The 18,182-nt window shown below is 37.5% G+C and overlaps 3 protein-coding genes across 3 annotated transcripts in view; all 3 read left to right on the top strand.

The window, feature by feature from the left end:
• The window catches only part of LOC140541701 (piwi-like protein 2), a 31,769-nt gene extending 30,606 nt beyond the window's left edge, over positions 1-1,163 (top strand). Inside the window, exons 19-20 of the mRNA XM_072664456.1 lie at positions 134-241; positions 618-1,163. Of these exons, the coding sequence (XP_072520557.1) occupies positions 134-241; positions 618-774 (265 nt within the window). The 3' untranslated portion in view covers positions 775-1,163. The remainder of the gene's footprint in view (positions 1-133; positions 242-617) is intronic.
• atad1a (ATPase family AAA domain containing 1a) overlaps positions 1-18,182 on the top strand; it is a 296,764-nt gene that overhangs the window by 161,759 nt on the left and 116,823 nt on the right. The window lies entirely within an intron of this gene.
• Positions 8,453-18,182, top strand: part of slc39a14 (solute carrier family 39 member 14) — a 39,481-nt gene continuing 29,751 nt past the window's right edge. Inside the window, exon 1 of the mRNA XM_072664416.1 lies at positions 8,453-8,670. The gene's annotated coding sequence lies outside the window, so the exon portion shown is untranslated. The remainder of the gene's footprint in view (positions 8,671-18,182) is intronic.

Genomic DNA, 18,182 nt, shown 5'->3' on the forward strand with positions numbered 1-18,182 from the left:
CAGCTCACTAGTGTCGGGGGCATCGCGGGCGATTGGGGGGTGTACGTACGGGTTGGGTAATTGCCAGTCGAAATAAAAGAAATGAATAAAACTAATCTGAATCTAATAATCAGTATCTGCTGCTGATCCTCAGGGTGGATTTCTACCTCATGGCTCACACCATTCGACAAGGCTGCGGCTTCCCCACCCACTACATAGCCGTCTACAACACAGCCAACCTCACTCCAGACCACCTACAGAGGTACCGCTCACACACAGTCAACGATACAGACGTACATAGATGGTGATGCTGTAAATTCATCTGTTAGCATCGCGTAATCACGCCAGTGCATGTTTCCATTCATATCTTTGTGATAATACAGCATAGATATGCGGTCCATAGATCTGCAGAGCTCGTCTTTTCAATTGCGTCTTATTGTCAGATCACTCGTGACTCTCAAATTTGATGCACCGGCACATTTGTGGACTCCAGAGGGTTACACATCGTTGCAGCCCTTCATTGTGTGTGTATATTTACAAGACACAGGGCAGAATGAGTGTGTGTATGTATATATGTTTAATGTATTACATTTAAAGCCATAACCTATTTTATTTTATTTATTTTTTGGGACATTCAGGTTGACGTTCAAGATGTGCCACCTGTACTGGAACTGGCCCGGTACAATCCGTGTCCCAGCACCATGCAAATACGCCCACAAACTGGCCTTTCTCTCAGGCCAGTACCTCCACTCTGAACCAGCCATCCAGCTGTCCGACAAACTGTACTTCTTGTGAGAAATGCCAAGACGAGCCGTTACGCTCTTGTGTTCTATAAAGTTGCTACAAGCTTATTACGTATGACGCAGCTCCCGGCAGAGGAAGCGATCAGGCTTTTAAATGTTAGTTTAAGCCCTGAAGTTTGGAATTCAGGCATGGAAGGGGGCGCTGGAGGTTCCCCCCCCCCCCCCGTGTGTTTAGTTTTGTTTTCGTTTTACAGTGAAAGACGAATCCCACAGAGACTGAGATACAGGTTTTTGTGTATAAGAAAGAAAGAAAAGTATTTGTTTGCCTTTGTTGGCAGAATCCTTTAAAAATGACCTAGTTTGTTCTTGTTTTTCTAGCGTAGATGAAAATAGAGGAGTTGGTAAGCAGAACGTAAGCAGCTGTTCCTCTGCTGATTTGTTGTGCCAGTGTGTTTAACAGGTGTTTAATAAAGCCACACCGCTGCGGTTGTGGAAGTATCCTGTGCTGTAATGCTCTGCGTCTCACTTTAGCACACCTCGGTCGGCTCTCTGTGTAGCGTGGCCGAGCGTCAGGTGGAGGTCCTCATACGCACAGGACAGGTAAGCCATTACCTGCTAAATTTGATGCTGGTCAATGACAAACCCGCCCGTGTACTGCCCAAAGTGCTGACCTTGCTGGCATGGAAAATACATTTAGGAGGTCATCAACCATCGCTGTCAATCTTCACTAGAAGACGCTGTGGGAAAGAGAAGATCCAGTAAAGCACAGCTGGAGACCAGCAGTGATGATTATATACTCTGAATATAAACAAAGTTCTATAACAGGAATATAGAGCCTTCTCACACCATGTAGTGGACACTTACTGAGTGTTGTATTATTTAAACTTTCATAAACATCAAGTATGTGTGCATTTTATATCTTTAGTTTACATTTATATACAAGCCAAACATTATGGTCAATAATATTGGTTATCTGATATTAACCTTGTATTTAAAGGTCAGGGATATACCGCCCCCTTCTAAGGAATTTAACCCAAATAAACATGAAGGCAGTGGTCAGTGAGAGTGTCTACCTGTAATTAACTCTATATAACATTAGAATAAACCCAAATAAACATGAAGGCAGTGGTCAGTGAGAGTGTCTACCTGTAATTAACTCTATATAACATTAGAATAAGCCCAAATAAACATAAAGTCAGTGGTCAGTGAGAGTGTCTACCTGTAATTAACTCTATATAACATTAGAATAAACCCAAATAAACATAAAGTCAGTGGTCAGTGAGAGTGTCTACCTGTAATTAACTCTATATAACATTAGAATAAACCCAAATAAACATAGTCAGTGGTCAGTGAGTGTCTACCTGTAATTAACTCTATATAACATTAGAATAAACCCGAATAATCAAAGTCAGTGGTCAGTGAAAGTGTCTACCTGTAATTAACTCTATATAACATTAGAATAAACCCAAATAAACATAAAGTCAGTGGTCAGTGAGAGTGTCTACCTGTAATTAACTATATAAAACATTAGAATAAACCCACATAAACATAAAGTCAGTGGTCAGTGAGAGTGTCTACCTGTAATTAACTCTATATAACATTAGAATAAACCCAAATAAACATAAAGTCAGTGGTCAGTGAGAGTGTCTACCTGTAATTAACTCTATATAACATTAGAATAAACCCAAATAAACATAAAGTCAGTGGTCAGTGAGAGTGTCTACCTGTAATTAACTCTATATAACATTAGAATAAACCCAAATAAACATAGTCAGTGGTCAGTGAGAGTGTCTACCTGTAATTAACTCTATATAACATTAGAATAAACCCGAATAATCAAAGTCAGTGGTCAGTGAAAGTGTCTACCTGTAATTAACTCTATATAACATTAGAATAAACCCAAATAAACATAAAGTCAGTGGTCAGTGAGAGTGTCTACCTGTAATTAACTCTATATAACATTAGAATAAACCCAAATAAACAAAGTCAGCGGTCAGTGAGAGTGTCTACCTGTAATTAACTATATATAACATTAGAATAAACCCACATAAACATAAAGTCAGTGGTCAGTGAGAGTGTCTACCTGTAATTAACTCTATATAACATTAGAATAAACCCAAATAAACATAGTCAGTGGTCAGTGAGAGTGTCTACCTGTAATTAACTCTATATAACATTAGAATAAACCCTAATAAACATAAAGTCAGCGGTCAGTGAGAGTGTCTACCTGTAATTAACTCTATATAACATTAGAATAAACCCACATAAACATAGTCAGTGGTCAGTGAGTGTCTACCTGTAATTAACTATATTACATTAGAATAAACCCAAATAATCATAAAGTCAATGGTCAGTGAGAGTGTCTACCTGTAATTAACTCTATATAACATTAGAATACACCCCAATAAACATATAGTCAGTGGTCAGTGAGAGTGTCTACCTGTAATTAACACTATATAACATTAGAATAAACCCAAATAAACATAGTCAGTGGTCAGTGAGAGTGTCTACCTGTAATTAACTCTATATAACATTAGAATAAACCCAAATAATCATAGTCAGTGGTCAGTGAGAGTGTCTACCTGTAATTAACTCTATAACATTAGAATAAACCCAAATAAACATAGTCAGTGGTCAGTGAGAGTGTCTACCTGTAATTAACTCTATATAACATTAGAATAAACCCAAATAATCATAGTCAGTGGTCAGTGAGAGTGTCTACCTGTAATTAACTCTATAACATTAGAATAAACCCAAATAAACAGAAAGTCAGCGGTCAGTGAGTGTCTACCTGTAATTAACTTTATATAACATTAGAATAAACCCACATAAACAAAGTCAGTGGTCAGTGAGAGTGTCTACCTGTAATTAACTCTATATTACATTAGAATAAACCCAAATAATCATAAAGTCAGTGGTCAGTGAGAGTGTCTACCTGTAATTAACTCTATATATCATTAGAATAAACCCACATAAACAAAGTCAGTGGACAGTGAGAGTGTCTACCTGTAATTAACTCTATATTACATTAGAATAAACCCAAATAATCATAAAGTCAGTGGTCAGTGAGAGTGTCTACCTGTAATTAACTCTATATAACATTAGAATAAACCCACATAAACAAAGTCAGTGGTCAGTGAGAGTGTCTACCTGTAATTAACTCTATATAACATTAGAATAAACCCAAATAAACATAAAGTCAGTGGTCAGTGAGAGTGTCTACCTGTAATTAACTCTATAACATTAGAATAAACCCAAATAAACAAAGTCAGCGGTCAGTGAGAGTGTCTACCTGTAATTAACTCTATATAACATTAGAATAAACCCAAATAAACATATAGTCAGCGGTCAGTGAGAGTGTCTACCTGTAATTAACTCTATATAACATTAGAATAAACCCTAATAAACATATAGTCAGCGGTCAGTGAGAGTGTCTACCTGTAATTAACTCTATATAACATTAGAATAAACCCTAATAAACATATAGTCAGTGGTCAGTGAGAGTGTCTACCTGTAATTAACTCTATAACATTAGAATAAACCCTAATAAACATGAAGGCAGTGGTCAGTGAGAGTGTCTACCTGTAATTAACTCTATATAACATTAGAATAAACCCTAATAAACATATTGTCAGTGGTCAGTGAGAGTGTCTACCTGTAATTAACTCTATATAACATTAGAATAAACCCTAATAAACATATAGTCAGTGGTCAGTGAGAGTGTCTACCTGTAATTAACTCTATATAACATTAGAATAAACCCTAATAAACATAAAGTCAGTGGTCAGTGAGAGTGTCTACCTGTAATTAACTCTATATAACATTAGAATAAACCCTAATAAACATATAGTCAGTGGTCAGTGAGAGTGTCTACCTGTAATTAACTCTATATAACATTAGAATAAACCCTAATAAACATATAGTCAGTGGTCAGTGAGTGTCTACCTGTAATTAACTATATAAAACATTAGAATAAACCCACATAAACATAAAGTCAGTGGTCAGTGAGAGTGTCTACCTGTAATTAACTCTATATAACATTAGAATAAACCCTAATAAACATATAGTCAGTGGTCAGTGAGAGTGTCTACCTGTAATTAACTCTATATAACATTAGAATAAACCCTAATAAACATATAGTCAGTGGTCAGTGAGAGTGTCTACCTGTAATTAACTCTATATAACATTAGAATAAACCCTAATAAACATATAGTCAGTGGTCAGTGAGAGTGTCTACCTGTAATTAACTCTATATAACATTAGAATAAACCTTAATAAACATATAGTCAGTGGTCAGTGAGTGTCTACCTGTAATTAACTATATAAAACATTAGAATAAACCCACATAAACATAAAGTCAGTGGTCAGTGAGAGTGTCTACCTGTAATTAACTCTATATAACATTAGAATAAACCCTAATAAACATATAGTCAGTGGTCAGTGAGAGTGTCTACCTGTAATTAACTCTATATAACATTAGAATAAACCCTAATAAACATATAGTCAGCGGTCAGTGAGAGTGTCTACCTGTAATTAACTATATAAAACATTAGAATAAACCCACATAAACATAAAGTCAGTGGTCAGTGAGAGTGTCTACCTGTAATTAACTCTATATAACATTAGAATAAACCCAAATAAACATAAAGTCAGTGGTCAGTGACAGTGTCTACCTGTAATTAACTCTATATAACATTAGAATAAACCCAAATAAACATAAAGTCAGTGGTCAGTGAGAGTGTCTACCTGTAATTAACTCTATATAACATTAGAATAAACCCAAATAAACAAAGTCAGCGGTCAGTGAGAGTGTCTACCTGTAATTAACTATATATAACATTAGAATAAACCCACATAAACATAAAGTCAGTGGTCAGTGAGAGTGTCTACCTGTAATTAACTCTATATAACATTAGAATAAACCCAAATAAACATAGTCAGTGGTCAGTGAGAGTGTCTACCTGTAATTAACTCTATATAACATTAGAATAAACCCTAATAAACATAAAGTCAGCGGTCAGTGAGAGTGTCTACCTGTAATTAACTCTATATAACATTAGAATAAACCCACATAAACATAGTCAGTGGTCAGTGAGTGTCTACCTGTAATTAACTATATTACATTAGAATAAACCCAAATAATCATAAAGTCAATGGTCAGTGAGAGTGTCTACCTGTAATTAACTCTATATAACATTAGAATACACCCCAATAAACATATAGTCAGTGGTCAGTGAGAGTGTCTACCTGTAATTAACTCTATATAACATTAGAATAAACCCAAATAAACATAGTCAGTGGTCAGTGAGAGTGTCTACCTGTAATTAACACTATATAACATTAGAATAAACCCAAATAAACATAGTCAGTGGTCAGTGAGAGTGTCTACCTGTAATTAACTCTATATTACATTAGAATAAACCCAAATAATCATAGTCAGTGGTCAGTGAGAGTGTCTACCTGTAATTAACTCTATAACATTAGAATAAACCCAAATAAACATAAAGTCAGTGGTCAGTGAGAGTGTCTACCTGTAATTAACTCTATATAACATTAGAATAAACCCAAATAATCATAGTCAGTGGTCAGTGAGAGTGTCTACCTGTAATTAACTCTATAACATTAGAATAAACCCAAATAAACAGAAAGTCAGCGGTCAGTGAGTGTCTACCTGTAATTAACTTTATATAACATTAGAATAAACCCACATAAACAAAGTCAGTGGTCAGTGAGAGTGTCTACCTGTAATTAACTCTATATTACATTAGAATAAACCCAAATAATCATAAAGTCAGTGGTCAGTGAGAGTGTCTACCTGTAATTAACTCTATATATCATTAGAATAAACCCACATAAACAAAGTCAGTGGTCAGTGAGAGTGTCTACCTGTAATTAACTCTATATTACATTAGAATAAACCCAAATAATCATAAAGTCAGTGGTCAGTGAGAGTGTCTACCTGTAATTAACTCTATATAACATTAGAATAAACCCACATAAACAAAGTCAGTGGTCAGTGAGTGTCTACCTGTAATTAACTCTATATAACATTAGAATAAACCCAAATAAACATATAGTCAGCGGTCAGTGAGAGTGTCTACCTGTAATTAACTCTATATAACATTAGAATAAACCCTAATAAACATATAGTCAGCGGTCAGTGAGAGTGTCTACCTGTAATTAACTCTATATAACATTAGAATAAACCCTAATAAACATATAGTCAGTGGTCAGTGAGAGTGTCTACCTGTAATTAACTCTATAACATTAGAATAAACCCTAATAAACATGAAGGCAGTGGTCAGTGAGAGTGTCTACCTGTAATTAACTCTATATAACATTAGAATAAACCCTAATAAACATATTGTCAGTGGTCAGTGAGAGTGTCTACCTGTAATTAACTCTATATAACATTAGAATAAACCCTAATAAACATATAGTCAGTGGTCAGTGAGAGTGTCTACCTGTAATTAACTCTATATAACATTAGAATAAACCCTAATAAACATAAAGTCAGTGGTCAGTGAGAGTGTCTACCTGTAATTAACTCTATATAACATTAGAATAAACCCTGAGGGGGATGAGGGGAAGGTCAGCGATGCTGCTGCTCCACCTAACCTCCTCTGTGTTGTAGCTGCTGGCTTGCGGCCACTGGGTGGCGCTGTTCGCTAAAATAAACGTCTCTGTCTGATTCAGCTCTGAGTTCCACCAGCAGCTCGTTTCTGAGATCACACGTGGTGTAAAACAGCAGGTAAACACTAAACCACCCAGTCCGGTCCGGTCCAGTCATCCAGGAGGCGGCACTGAGGCCCTGCGGTGAACTCCTCTGACCCTGTCCCCGCTCCCCGCTCCCCGGGCCACGCGCCACAGGCCACGCGCCACGGGCTGCTCGCTGGAGCTAGCTAACTATTACCGGAATAAATGAAACCAGACTCTCAGAGATGGAGGATCAACCTGTGCTGGACGCAGAAGGAATTATCTGTTATTATATAATTATTATAATATATATATATATATATATATATATATATATATATATATATATATATATATATATATATATCATATAATATTACCCCAAATATTGTTAAATAAATATATTTGATTTATTATTATTTATTTATTTGATTAAACTCCTGACTTTATAATCCCCAAATTGACATTTTCTGCAAAAACGTTCACGCAGCCTGTTAGAATGTGCACAAGATTGATTAATATACATATATACACACACACATATATATATATATATATATATACACAAAATGTGGAGAGTATAAGTCATTGTTTTTTTACATAAGGGCAAAATATTAACATAATGTTTGGAGAAAATGTGTTAAAACAGGCAAATGCAATAAAATTAGTGTATATATATATATGTGTGTGTGCATATTAATATTCATAGCATTGCATTTATATTCATGACAATAATTAATTTTAAAATGCAATCAAATATACTGCTTCCAGGTGCACGAGTTTATAATCAGTCGATCTGCAAGCGAAAATGCTAAAATTAAAAATTAAAAACATAAATAAAAAAATTAAAATTAAATTAAAAAAATAAAAGTCCCTAAATTAAAATATCCACGGACTCATTTCCAACTCCTGAAGAAAAGAGAAAAACGAAAATCATTACAAATAAAACTAAAATTAATTAAATAATTAAATAAAAATGACGACACCGAAGGTGGGCGTGTATCTGGATCATGACACGTCACAGAAGAGGCGGCGCAGACGTCATCATAAAGAACGCTGCGGCCGTGGAGCGCCGCGAGGCTCTCAGTAGCTACAACGGGAAGCGATCAGCAGCGCGTGAGCAAATAGTAAATAACAACAAACAGACAAACAAACAAATCAATCGATTCTAAGCTGCCGCGAGCAAAGGAGAGGGGCTGTGCTGTGGCGCGCGGCTGTGCGGGGACTCCGGAGACACAGCGGGCTGCTGAGGGTGAGTACAGCCTTTCAAAATACGTGTCCTGACCCGGACTGCCCGCCTCTCGCTGCAGATACGAGGTTCTAGACCTGGATTATTGGGGTATGATTGATCTGTGCGAGATGTGTTTGATGTGTAAGTAGACGCGAGGCTCGTCTCTGGGGGCTGTGCTCAGTTTCGGGGGGGCAGCAGGGAAGTTGGTCGGCCGGTCCACCTTAAATGCAGCAGCAGCTGCACGCAGGTCCTGCTGATTTAAGGTGGACTGGACCAGTCGAGTTTCCCTGCACGTAAAAATGCGAATTTTTAAGATAATTTGGAGAATTCAAGCCAATATATGCTAAAATTAGTACAAATATTAATATGTATTAGTAGCATAAAATAAAATAAGAGACAAAATATGTGGAAAATTATCAAATTAGCCAAAAATAATGTGAGATAATTAGACAGCAGGGCAAAATAATTAGATACATATAATAATAATACAAGTGTGTTCATAAAATCACTTTATTATGTATTAATTATAGCTATATGTAGAGAGTTGTAGTGTTTTATTGGGTTATAGCTGCGGTATAAACCCAATAATAAGGTTATAAACTCTGATTAGAGGTTTATAACATACCTGTAAAATGTAAAGAGGCTTAATTTTATAGATTATGGTTTGAATTAGATTATTCAAGAATAATATTGAATATAATAATTCCAAGTGTTTAATAAACAAATAATTAATATGTGACTCTTACACTCTGCCTAAGTTCATGAATAAGTCTGATTGTTTTGATATGTATTTGTATTGTTTATGGATTTAAACCATTAAAGAGCCAATAAAAATGTATTTTTATATAGTTTATTAACAATACAGCATTGATATGTAAATGAGCTCTCGCTTAATTGGCTCCAAGTCCAAGTTCTGACACTCCTTATGAGGTGTGGCGAATTGGCCGATGGGCGTAGAAGCTCCAGATGAGATGCAGCTGAACATGAATCCAGTAAAAAGGAGAAACAAGAGCTTCTTATTCTGAAGAAAGAAAGTAGTGAGATCTTGTCGGTGAGCTAGTCTGAAGAACAGAGCTCGGTTCCTCCAGGGTTCTCCTGGACGCCCCCCAGTCCAGCCAGCACAGCGTGGAGGATGTGTTCAACTCCATCAGCAGCAGCAGCAGCAGCAGCACCTCACCTGATTTACCATCATTAAGCCCTGATTTACCACCAAACCAGGTATTGATCTGAGGAGAACTCTAAATAACACTAGACTCCATGAGAGAGGAGAACTCTGGAGATGTTCTAATGATGAACACAGTGATGGAGAACCTCCACGGCTTTAGTGTTTATTCTAATATCAGTGTTTTACTGCCCGGATCAGCAGATTTACACTCTGATTATTATAGGGAACATGCTTAGTTTGCATGTATGGACTGAAGAGGCAGTTTTCTATGATATGGACCCTTAAAGGGCTGCCTGCTCAGTCCATACATGCAAGCTAAGCATGTTCCCCAGTCCTGGACAACATTACAGTATAATTCCAGTTGAAGTAAAACCCAGCCGGGATGGAAGTGAAGGATCAGCACTACCATGAGAGAGAGAGAGAGAGGCAGGCAGACAGAGAGAGAGACAGACAGACAGAGAGAGAGACAGAAAGGTGAGCTGGACCGAAGGGACAACAGAGTCGGGACGGTCAGCGTAATAGAAGCTGCCTGTAAACTCAGGCCGCTGTTAGACTGCCAGGTGAGTTCAGCACTAATCCTGTGTGTAGATTAGATCACTCCAGATCTGCTATTTGACTTAAATGACTTTTAAATTATGCTAATATTACTACTACTACTACTAATAATAATAATAATATTAATAATAATAATAATAGTTTGCTTTATTGTCATTTCTGTTTCTACAGTACAGTTAAATTCTCGTCTTATTCCCCAGCTTAGAGAGTCAGGGTCAGAGAGCAAAGAGGCTTAAGGGCCATGCCTAAGAGTCCAACAGTGACAGCTCAGTGGACCTGGGTATCGTAGCCCACTGCAATATTTTGACGGTCGAATCAGATTTGGCCGATTAGACTTTTTTTTTTCATATGGAAACAGAATAAATAAAAAATCAAAATATATACTATTTTTATGATATATATATATATATATATATTTACATTTACATTTAGGGCATTTAGCTGACGCTCTTATCCAGAGCGACTTACTCGTATTACAGAGTTGGGCCAATGTAGTGTTAGGGACTCTTATTGGTGTAGCACAGCACCCACAGTCACCCAGACTGGGAATCGAACCCTGGTCTCCCACATGGTGTAATAGCTCACTGGCAGCTAGTGGTTTTATCTGCTGCACCACACCAACCCCTATATAAGCTTCTATAGCCTGTTTTATTTGTAATTTTATTTTAAACAGTAAAATCTCTCCTTTAACAGGATCAGCGACTTCTTTATTTCTCTATAAGCATAAAAACTATATATATATATATATATATATATATATATATATATATATATATAATGTCAGGCCATCGTATGGATAAGCTCCTATAGTCTATTTTAATTTTTATTTGATTTTAGTTTAAACAGTAAAATCTCTCCTTTAACAGGATCAGCGACTTCTTTATTTCTCTATAAACATAAAAACTCAAAAATAAACAATATTAACAAAATATCGAACAAAATTAGGTTTAGATGAGAAGAAAAATAGTAGATCCACTGAACTAAGGCCAGGGATGTACCGATCCAATACTAGGATCGGGTATCGGCCCCAATATTAACAAAATGAGCTGCTGCTCCTCTTTAGTCTCACAGACTTTGAATTTCAGAATATTACTACGTTACTAACAGTGTGATTAGACTGAAGGGTTCATTAGATGAGGAGCAGCAGAGGTTGAGTAGAAATCACTGTGTTCAGTACAGAGAGGATCTGATACTGATGTGTTTAGTGTGTGATTACGTGTATCGCAAAAAAAGTCTTTAAGTATCGTGATGTAGTATTTTTACCATATCGCCCAGCCCTAGTATATATATCTGTGTTCATTTGTTATAGTTTGTTTTATAAAGTTAGTAAAGTAATGATTACGCCAATCCTGATGCCAGTCAGCAGGTGGACGAGGTCTTGGCTCTCAGATTGCCGATGACCTTCAGTGGAGGAGTCCGTCCGAGTCCCGCCTGGTCAGACTGTTCTAAAGAGGCTGTTCTCAAATTCCTGCCCACCTTCAGGGATATTAGAACACACAGTGGCATGCAAAAGTTTGGGCACCCCATCAATATGTCCAAATGTTTGTGGACACCTCTTCTAATGAATGCATTCAGACACTTTAAGCTGCACCCATTGCTGACACAGGTGTGCAAATGCACACACACAGCTTGTCTAGTCCCTGTAGAGAAGAAGTACTGCCAATAGAGTAGGACCATATTGGCTCCATGCTGAGGGGCATAGAGCTAAAGGTATGAGGTTAAAGATAAAACATTTCTTTAATATTTTTTTATTTAAAATATATTTTCAGTTTCAAAATAACTAAAACATACCTGAAGCAAAAGTTTGGGTACCCGGCATGGTCAGTCAGTACTTGGTATCTTTCTGCAGCAGCTCAGAGTCTTTCAGATCTTCATTGGGGGGCTTTCCGGATTTCTATTTGTCCCGCAGAAGGTTCTAGATATGTAAGGTTCTCGGGTCGTCTTGCTGCTCTGCTCTTCTAAGGTCTATCCACGATGTTTAGGTCGGGGAGGGCCGACTTTGAGGGCCATGGCAGGGCCTTCAGCTTGCTTTCCCTGAGGTAGTCCATTGTGGAGGTCGAGGTGTGTCTAGTCCTGCTGTAGAAGCTCCTCCTCTTTTCACCTTCAGCGTTATTATTTTTTAAGATAGTGAGGTGTTTGATATTTGCCTTAGTTTGAGTTTGCTCTAAAATCTGTACTGAAATGGTCCCAGAGTCACTGGCTGCAGCACAAACCCAGAGCATGACCCCTCCCCCTTAACAGTTGGAGATGCCTTCTTTTAGTTCTTCTCCAAACCAGAGGTGTCAGAAGTACACAAGTCCCATACTGAAGTTAATGTGAAAGTATGATTTACATTTTACATTTATTAAGTGTAAACGCACACACTCCTCAATACACTTACAGTAGAACAGTAAAAAAGTACCGTATTAATTCTAATTTCTTGATTTTAAAATTTCTCAGTGTTTATTGAGTTACAGATGACCACGACCCTGACACTGCTACCTGCCTAATGCCCATGTTCAAACCTAAATGGACTCTTAACTTTCTGCCATAATATCACCACTATTACCCATCATTCCTCTGACCATCACTGCCATGACTATATACAGTTATTCTACACCATGATTATTATATTATGATTATGATCAGAGCAGTTTAACAGTTTTGGTGGTTTGGTAACTTTTATCAATAATTAATAAATAGTTCTGATCAGAGGAGGACGGGTCGGGTCTCTCTTGTGAGTCTTGGTTCTTCCCAGGGTTTCTTCCTCCAGCTCTGAGGGAGGTTCTCCTAGAGGGAGGTCTATGGCTGCTCACTGGGGGTCTTAGATTTTCATGTCTTTGATGTTATTGTTATACAAAGCAGCTTTACATAATCAGTAATTGGTAAAAGATTAATATATATATAATATATATATATATATATATTTTTTTTTTTTATTATTATTATTTTTTTCTGGTCTACAGTGAGCAGACAGACCACAGTGCAGGAAAAACACAGTGATTCCAAGTGATTTGTAAAAGACAATAATAATAATAATAATAATAATACACAATACTAATGGTATAGAATAACTTACTATAGTCATGGCAGTGATATATATATTTATATTGTCTTTTACAAATCATATAAATATAAATAGATATTTGTTTGTTTATTTATTTATTTATTTATTTAGGTCGTTTACCAATTACTGATTGTGTAAAGCTGCTTTGTGATAGTTGTGCTTTACTAATTTGATGTTTTTATTAGGCTGCGTGTAAATAACGTACAGTAAAACCTAAAGCTAAACCTTATTAACACAGAGTTACCAGTTTCAGATTCAGCTCACAGAAAAATAGAGTAATGTGGTGAAGTCTGATCTCAGCTCTGAAACCCTCAACATGTGATCAGACCCTAACAGCCTGTCTCGGAGTTCTCACTAGAGCCGGGCAATATGACCAGATTTTATGGTATCGTGATAAATGATCTGATCGGTTCTGCTTTTCTTAGCGTATCGAGGACATGGTCACTGCTGTCATTAGACAGTGTGATTACACGGTTTAGCGTCTATCCTGATGGCGACACGATGGTGAAAATGTCTTTAAATATCGTGATGCAGTATGTTTGCCAGATCGCCCAGCCACCAGTCCTCTGGAAGTGTGTCTTTGGCCTTATTGTCATGCTGAAGAGGCTGCGCGAGGGTCCATCCCTGTTCAAACCAGATCACAGAACCGGAGCTCGGATCAGACTGGAGCTCGGATCAGACTGGAGCTCGGATCAGCCAGGAGGTCGGATCAGACTGGAGCTCGGCTCTGACTGGAGCTCGGATCAGACCGGAGCTCGGATCAGAACCAGAGCTCGGCTCGGCTCAGAACCGGAGCTCGGATCAGAACCGGAGCTCGGATCAGACTGCCTTTCACACGAACCCGAGCTTCCCAGATTCAGGTCCGCTAACAGCAGCTCGTGATTCGCTGCCTGATTAAAAACCAGTGAATTGCGGTTTTAAAGTGACCGGGCTGTTTGAGAAGTGTAGGAGTAGAAGTGAGAAGTATTAAGAGACAGAAATACTTCTCAGTAATTAATTACTTCTACTTCATTACTTCATTATTAATTAAGTACTTCTACTTCATTACTTTCCACCTCTTTTATTTAGTCATTTAAGGAGCTGCAAGCAGCTCAGGGCTTTAATGTAGTGAGTGTGTGAGTGTGTGTGAGTGTGTGTGAGTGTGTGTGACCTTGTGTTCTTCCTGCAATTGTTTTTCTATATGTGTTTCTCAGAGCACAGTGTATGTGTGTGTGTGTGTGTGTGTGTGTGTGTGTGTTTTACTTAGTCATGTGGGAGGTTGTAGTTTCTGCGGTAACCACGGCGATGGAGCTTCAGGATATCTCTGTGAAGTTTATTTAGTAAAGAGGAAACCTCTCACTGAAGTCAGTGTGTTGTTTTAGGGAGTGTGTGTGTGTGTGTGTGTGTGTGTGTTTTCCTACACTGTCCTACTTGAAGGAGAAATCTGGTGGGTTTGGTGTGAAATGCTGGGTTCTAGATAAGCTCCCCCAGTCAGAACACAGTGTTCTACAGTGGAGGTGAAGGGAAGCAGACGTCTGAAGCTCTAATAATAAAAGCTCCTCACAGAAAGTTCTTCACCTAATGGTGATGAAGATGCTGCCTGATGCCTGAGACACTGTTCTACCAGAGTTCTGAGAAGAGCTCGGCTCTAGAACCTGCTTTTAGAACCAGATCATTAAAATGGTGGAGGGATACATGCTGCTAGGAAAGATGGACATATAAGAAAGACATACAGAAAGGAGGGTAGATAGAGGGACAGACAGACAGACAGACAGACAGATGGTGTAGAGGACATAAAAAGCAGATAATGAATCAGGACAAGGTCTCTCACCAACTGCTACACACACACACTTCCCTAGAGAAGGGAAATGGGACAGTACAACACAGTGCTCAGATGTCAGTCTTGAGAGAGAGAGCGCGAGAGAGAGAGAGAGAGAGAGAGAGAGAGAGAGAGAGGAGGGAGGGAGGGAGAGAGAGTGGGAGAGAGAGAGAGAGAGTGGGAGAGAGAGAGAGAGAGACACAGAGGGAGAGAGAGACAGAGAGAGGTGGGGGACAAAATCAGATGAAGAGAGAAATGAGAGGAGGAGGAGGAGGAGGAGGAGAAGGAGGAAGGTTAGATGGTAATCCCACAGAGCTCATTACTCTCACTGTCTGAGTCAGTTTACTCACTATAATACACACACTCAGTGTAATCACACCTCTGCCTGAGTGACAGGTGATTGTGTGTGTGTGTGTGTGTGTGTGTGTGTGTGTGTGTGTGTGTGCGCATGTCCGTGTTTATGAATGTATCAATGGCCTCAAAGTAAATGTTTCCATGAATAGAGGATCCTGTAGAGTGTAGGATAAGGGTGAGGTGTCCCGCCCCCTACATCCTGGAATCTGTGACCATACTTTCACTATAGTACAGTTTCTGCTCTTTAATTGAGTTAGATAGAGATACAGTACCATACTGTCACTATAGTACAGTTTCTGCTCTTTAATTGAGTTAGATTGAGATACAGTACCATACTGTCACTATAGTACAGTTTCAGCTCTTTAATTGAGTTAGATTGAGATACAGTACCATACTTTCACTATAGTACAGTTTCAGCTCTTTAATTGAGTTAGATTGAGATACAGTACCATACTGTCACTATAGTACAGTTTCTGCTCTTTAATTGAGTTAGATTGAGATACAGTACCATACTTTCACTATAGTACAGTTTCAGCTCTTTAATTGAGTTAGATTGAGATACAGTACCATACTTTCACTATAGTACAGTTTCAGCTCTTTAATTGAGTTAGATTGGGATACAGTACCATACTTTCACTATAGTACAGTTTCAGCTCTTTGAGTTAGATTGAGATACAGTACCATACTTTCACCGTAGTACAGTTTCAGCTCTTTGAGTTAGATTGAGATATAGTACCATACTTTCACTATAGTACAGTTTCAGCTCTTTAATTGAGTTAGATTGAGATACAGTACCATACTTTCACTATAGTACAGTTTCAGCTCTTTAATTGAGTTAGATTGAGATACAGTACCATACTTTCACTATAGTACAGTTTCAGCTCTTTAATTGAGTTAGATTGAGATACAGTACCATACTTTCACTATAGTACAGTTTCAGCTCTTTAATTGAGTTAGATTGAGATACAGTACCATACTTTCACTATAGTACAGTTTCAGCTCTTTAATTGAGTTAGATTGGGATACAGTACCATACTTTCACTATAGTACAGTTTCAGCTCTTTAATTGAGTTAGATTGAGGTACAGTACCATACTTTCACTATAGTACAGTTTCAGCTCTTTAATTGAGTTAGATTAAGGTACAGTACCATACTTTCACTATAGTACAGTTTCAGCTCTGTAATTGAGTTAGATTGGGGTACAGTACCATACTTTCACTATAGTACAGTTTCAGCTCTTTAATTGAGTTAGATTAAGGTACAGTACCATACTTTCACTATAGTACAGTTTCAGCTCTTTAATTGAGTTAGATTGGGGTACAGTACCATACTTTCACTATAGTACAGTTTCAGCTCTTTAATTGAGTTAGATTGAGATACAGTACCATACTTTCACTATAGTACAGTTTCAGCTCTTAAATTGAGTTAGATTGAGGTACAGTACCATACTTTCACTATAGTACAGTTTCAGCTCTTAAATTGAGTTAGATTGGGGTACAGTACCATACTTTCACTATAGTACAGTTTCAGCTCTTTAATTGAGTTAGATTGAGATACAGTACCATACTTTCACTATAGTACAGTTTCAGCTCTTAAATTGAGTTAGATTGAGGTACAGTACCATACTTTCACTATAGTACAGTTTCAGCTCTTAAATTGAGTTAGATTGGGGTACAGTACCATACTTTCACTATAGTACAGTTTCAGCTCTTTAATTGAGTTAGATTGGGATACAGTACCATACTTTCACTATAGTACAGTTTCAGCTCTTAAATTGAGTTAGATTGAGATACAGTACCATACTTTCACTATAGTACAGTTTCAGCTCTTTAATTGAGTTAGATTGGGATACAGTACCATACTTTCACTATAGTACAGTTTCAGCTCTTTAATTGAGTTAGATTGGGATACAGTACCATACTTTCACTATAGTACAGTTTCAGCTCTTTAATTGAGTTAGATTGGGATACAGTACCATACTTTCACTATAGCACAGTTTCAGCTCTTTAATTGAGTTAGATTGGGATACAGTACCATACTTTCACTATAATACAGTTTCAGCTCTTTATTTGAGTTAGATTGGGGTACAGTACCATACTTTCACTATAGGACAGTTTCAGCTCTTTAATTGAGTTGGATTGGGATACAGTACCATACTTTCACTATAGTACAGTTTCAGCTCTTTAATTGAGTTAGATTGGGATACAGTACCATACTTTCACTATAGTACAGTTTCAGCTCTTTAATTGAGTTAGATTGGGATACAGTACCATACTTTCACTATAGTACAGTTTCAGCTCTTTAATTGAGTTAGATTGGGATACAGTACCGTACTTTCACTATAGTACAGTTTCAGCTCTTTAATTGAGTTAGATTGGGATACAGTACCGTACTTTCACTATAGTACAGTTTCAGCTCTTTAATTGAGTTAGATTGGGATACAGTACCGTACTTTCACTATAGTACAGTTTCAGCTCTTTAATTGAGTTAGATTGGGATACAGTACCGTACTTTCACTATAATACAGTTTCAGCTCTTTATTTGAGTTAGATTGGGTACAGTACCATACTTTCACTATAGTACAGTTTCAGCTCTTTAATTGAGTTAGATTGGGA

This window comes from Salminus brasiliensis, chromosome 20 (genome assembly GCF_030463535.1).
Source record: "Salminus brasiliensis chromosome 20, fSalBra1.hap2, whole genome shotgun sequence".
Lineage (NCBI taxonomy): Eukaryota > Metazoa > Chordata > Actinopteri > Characiformes > Bryconidae > Salminus > Salminus brasiliensis.